A 4,503-nucleotide genomic window follows, 5' to 3' on the forward strand; every position below is an offset into this window, starting at 1 on the left:
GTTGAAAATATGCAAAGCTAATGAATGTCTCTACATTATATGTGCATATTGTGATGCTAGAATTTAGTGAATATAGAAGTGTGGTAGAGAAGGACTTGAGAGGAACAGTGAGACTGTCGTCTTTTTTTCCCCAACCTCAGCTGGAATTCGGTAAGTGTCAAAAGTTACATTTTCTACACAAGACCATTTGATCCTGTCCTGTTGTCCCATCAGTTACTCCAGTTTTCCATGCATGCTGCTTCTGTGACAGCAGACGGGTCATTTTTTCACTCGTGTGGGCATGAAAAGAGACTGAACCTCTAATCTTAACAACTAAAAACATATATAGTAGTTTTTATATAACAACATAAGACATCATCGCTTAGTTTTTCTGCTGTGCTTGCACAGCCAGGGATGCTGCTAGTAAGAAGATTCCCTGCCTCTGCTGGAATCTCAGATGCTCCAGGTCTCCTCCTAGCTACATCAATACCATAACATCGATTTCTTGTTTCATTCAAGTGAATTCTGTTTTTCACTGATGCATACTAAAGGTGATTGAGACCCTAAAATGTTTGGTTTGTATTATTCTTTTCAAAAATGTGTCTTCTTTCCAGTAAAACAGCCACAACTGGAAAATGTCCAACTTGTTTTTCAGTAAACTGTCACCTATAAGTAAACCATTTGAAATTAGGGATTTTTCCCATTGTCTTTCAAGTTTCTAATAGCCATTTTGAGAGTTGGAAATCAGATTGAGTGTGCTAGACTGTTCCTTTTGTCTATTATATTCACCCATGTCTTCAATTTGCAAGTGCTGGGGCCCCAGTTATCTTGTAATATAAAAGCGAGGACTCGCATACCTCCTGGAATCCATCATAGCGTGTGGGTCATCTGGGTTGACCACGTCGTTCTGGTTGATTCTCATGGGTTCTCTGGGCATGTGGGGAAAGTCTGCTTGCTGCTGCAACTGAGATCCGAACACGGAGATCTTTCTCTGGGGGACCAGGATCTGGTGAGGATCCATTGGATCGATATCTGCACTTCTAGTATTTCTGTGGGGCTCCGGTGTGTTGAATCGAAACAAAGGGATTTCATTTCTCCTGGACAAAAACTGGGAGTATGGTGGTGGATTCATACCCGGGAAGAAAGCTTGCTTAACTCTGCCTAAACTAACCAGGAAGTTGTGTTTGGGAGACTGGTACACATCGTATCCATTTTCCAGCGTCCTGTGGTTGAACATGCAGTCCTCTTGGCTGAAGTAATGCTTGGGGAAAAAAAACATGACACCTGTGAGCAGAGGGATTTGGTGAATAACAAATGTCGATTAAAGACGGAAAGAGGGATGAGATCTTGCAGCAGGTGTTTTTCTGATCTGCCGTCTCTGTAACTTAGACAACTCAGGCTTAGTCAAAAGTAGATCTAAGATGCATGCCCATGTTTTCAGCAAAGGTATTATAATGGTGACATTGTTTTCTTTCAGAGGGCTGCATTGTTTGAGCTAGTCCCAACCCGTGGCTCCAGGCTACAGCAGGAATTCAGATTGGTCCATCATTGGATCTCATTCTGCCCTCATTTACCCAAGCAGGAACCCGGATGAGTTTTGTCAGCCCTACAACTCAATGCAATCAGAGAGGAAAGTTTAACCGAGGTGGCAGGGCCTCAGCTTGCTTAAATCTGCATCCTCCTACTGTAGCTATACTGATTTGCCCTAACTGAGGAAATAGGCACTGCAGTAGCGGACTGCATTTGCTTTTCAGTCTTGAGTCTTAGTTTACTAGCTTACTCACCGAACCAAAAATGTTTCCTTTCATGTCCATACATAGGTAGCGTCCGCTCTTCACACCTGTGATTATTACTGAGCCAGCGCCCTCAGACTTGATCATTAGGGCACCTGTTTAGAAAAATAAAGATGTCAAATCTAGGACCCAGTTCGACACTGCACCGTTGCCTCACAGTTCCACAGATGCTCTGGCTGGAAGTGTCCTGTGGGGTCTGAACCAACATCCCATGTGAACTGGCACTATTGGCCACCCTAGATCAGGTTAGCCCTGGCTTTGTCTGAGCCTTGGAAAGCTCCCAGGAAGGAGATGCCGCCACCTCTCTGGGTGCCCTGTTCCAGTGCTGAGCTAACCTCCCAAGGACAACTTTTTTCCTTACATCCCCTCTGAAGTCCCAGGCCACAGTCTGGGACCATTGTCCTTAGTTCTGTCATTGGCCACTGCCAAGGGGAGTTTGTCTCCCTCACCTTTGCAACTGCCCTGTGGTATTAGACTATCCTTAATCTCCTTTTTGCTATACTAAACAAGCCCAACTCCCTTAACCTTTCCCGACAGATCGTGGCCCCTGACCATCCCGAAAACCTTCTGCCAGATCAGCTGCAGTTTTTCCACATCCGTCTTGAACTGGGGTTGCTATAGTGGTCCAAGAGCAGTTTCACCAGTGCTCAGTAAAAGTGGGAATAATAACTTTCCTTGATCTGCTGACCACAGTAGATGGTTTGCCTTCCTCTCTAAGTGAGTGTGCTGTTGACTTGTGTTTGAGTTGGTGCCTGCTGTAACCCTCAGGTCCTACCCTGGAGGGCTATACACATCCAGCCTCATCCCAGCCTGTGCAGCTGCAGCCCTGGGTTATTGCAGCCCTGGTGCAGGTGTCTCATTTATCTGACATTTCACTGGTACCATGGTGACCTGGCAGAGATACAGTCACCCTCCTTTTCATGACCCCTTTCATTGTCTGATTTCCCACCCTTCCTGCTCCACCGTTCCAAATATTGGTGTTTTCACTTCATGGCAGATACGGACAAAACATGGTATTTTGCTGGATGTTGTTCTCTAAAACATCATGCTGGTTCTTGGCCAACATGCCTAAAATGAGTTTTATAAAACATTTAAATATGCAGGAAGAATAACAACAAGACAATGCAAGCATCCCTGCAAACGTTTCATTGGTAGTTCCTAAAAAAGCCCCTAAAAATAGCAAAACTTGATCCTTTTTTCTCCTTGATTAATTATAACTTTAAAAAACATCCTTTGCTCCTTATATATTTATGTGAAGTCATCATTAGATATGATTGCATTTTTAATTGAGTGGTTGAAGACGACCCTATGCAGCAATAATAATAAACATGACTTCATGATGCCTAGCTCCTTGTGATTTGAGTGCTGCTGAAAGAGAAGGACTTTTGAAATGCTATGAAAGAACCTTAAGTCTCTTTTTTTTTTTTTTTCTGCTAACTACAGTGTTTGGGCCAGGTATTCAGCAAAGGAAGAATGCCTTAGTTTTCCATGAAAATAAACTATGATGAGACAATTTGAGAACCTTTCAGTTATAGTAGGGAATGGTTACTCCAGAGGCTTAGCACTTCTTTTACGACAGTTCTGGCCTTTTGTAGTTTCCCAGTGTTTAATTGACAGTTGCATGCTCAGTTACCCACGTTCTACGCACAGCTGAGTTTCTGCCATGCACCTACATTACAGACACAAATCTGAAGCTTGTCTCGCAACCCAATTTCCAGTGCAGAGTTGTATTGATGTATTTGGAAGGAAAGGACCTGGTTTTAGTAGTTATCAGCTCTCTACCCCAAAATAAAGGTTTTACAGATGCTATCAGTTTTCCACCACTGCTGTGGTGAGTTCCCTCAGTGCAGTTCCTTTGGCAATACTATCACTGCAATGGGAAGTAGCTATGTGGGGGATGTCATCACTAACCTCTAACAGGAACCTCCACAAGAAGCTGTGGATATAATCATGAGGTGAAGGATAATTCAGGTAGTTTTTGTTTGCAAAAGTATCACAGGAACCATAGGACTTTAATTCTCTTAGGTGAGGAATGAAACTCCCCATCCACCACATTTCTCTGGAGTGATTTTGTTTATTTGTTAAATAAAAGGAGGATTATAATTATGTATATTTTCCATCCCATAGCTATACTCCTCTGTCTGCCTGCCTAATGAGAGGAGGGGATTTTCTACAGGTAGTGAGAAAGCAGAAGTCTTGTTCTCCCTCCCCTGCTCCCGTGAAGACTGAGGGTCCATAGTCATCTACTTACTGTAAATGGTTTGGTGAGGAACACCATCAATGTAGCCATCAGCGTTGATTTGGAGATGGAAGCTGTTCCTCTCTGTATCTGTGTAGAGGTGCATCAGGCGATCTCCATTCCCCCAGCTGGGATTCAGCAGCGGAGAGGAGTTGGGAAAGGCGAGGGTAGCCTTCAGGCTACAGAGTACCAGCAGCGTGTACCCCAGGCAGCCGTAGGGACTGGTCTGCGGCATGGCTCACCGTTCCTAGCGGTTGGTCGGTATCTGCAACTCGATACGCCTCTGTGTGTCTCGCTTTCTCTTGGTCGCCTGTGTCTGGAGCGTGAATCCTCAGATAGGTTCCCTTCTTTTCTGCAGAGGCTTATAAAGGGCAGCAAAGTGACATCACACAGGAAAAACTTCTCCACATCCTTGATTTTTGTCAAAGCAACATTTTAAGTGTCCCGAAACCTCAAGGGAAGGATCTCTGGCTAAGGTGCGGGGGGGAAAAA

The 4,503-nt window shown here is 44.2% G+C and overlaps 1 protein-coding gene across 1 annotated transcript; it reads right to left on the reverse strand.

Annotated features, from left to right (window-relative positions):
• Positions 1–781: 781 nt before the first annotated feature.
• Positions 782–4,246, reverse strand: FGF23 (fibroblast growth factor 23; the record flags this gene model as incomplete). Its single annotated transcript, XM_081996920.1, has 3 exons — positions 782–1,240; positions 1,764–1,867; positions 4,024–4,246. The coding sequence occupies 3 exons, from the start codon at positions 4,244–4,246 to the stop codon at positions 803–805; spliced, it is 765 nt and encodes a 254-aa protein (XP_081853046.1). The 3' UTR covers positions 782–802.
• Positions 4,247–4,503: the final 257 nt, after the last annotated feature.

The sequence above is a fragment of the Phaethon aethereus genome (assembly GCF_964289735.1).
Source record: "Phaethon aethereus genome assembly, chromosome: 1".
NCBI lineage: Eukaryota > Metazoa > Chordata > Aves > Phaethontiformes > Phaethontidae > Phaethon > Phaethon aethereus.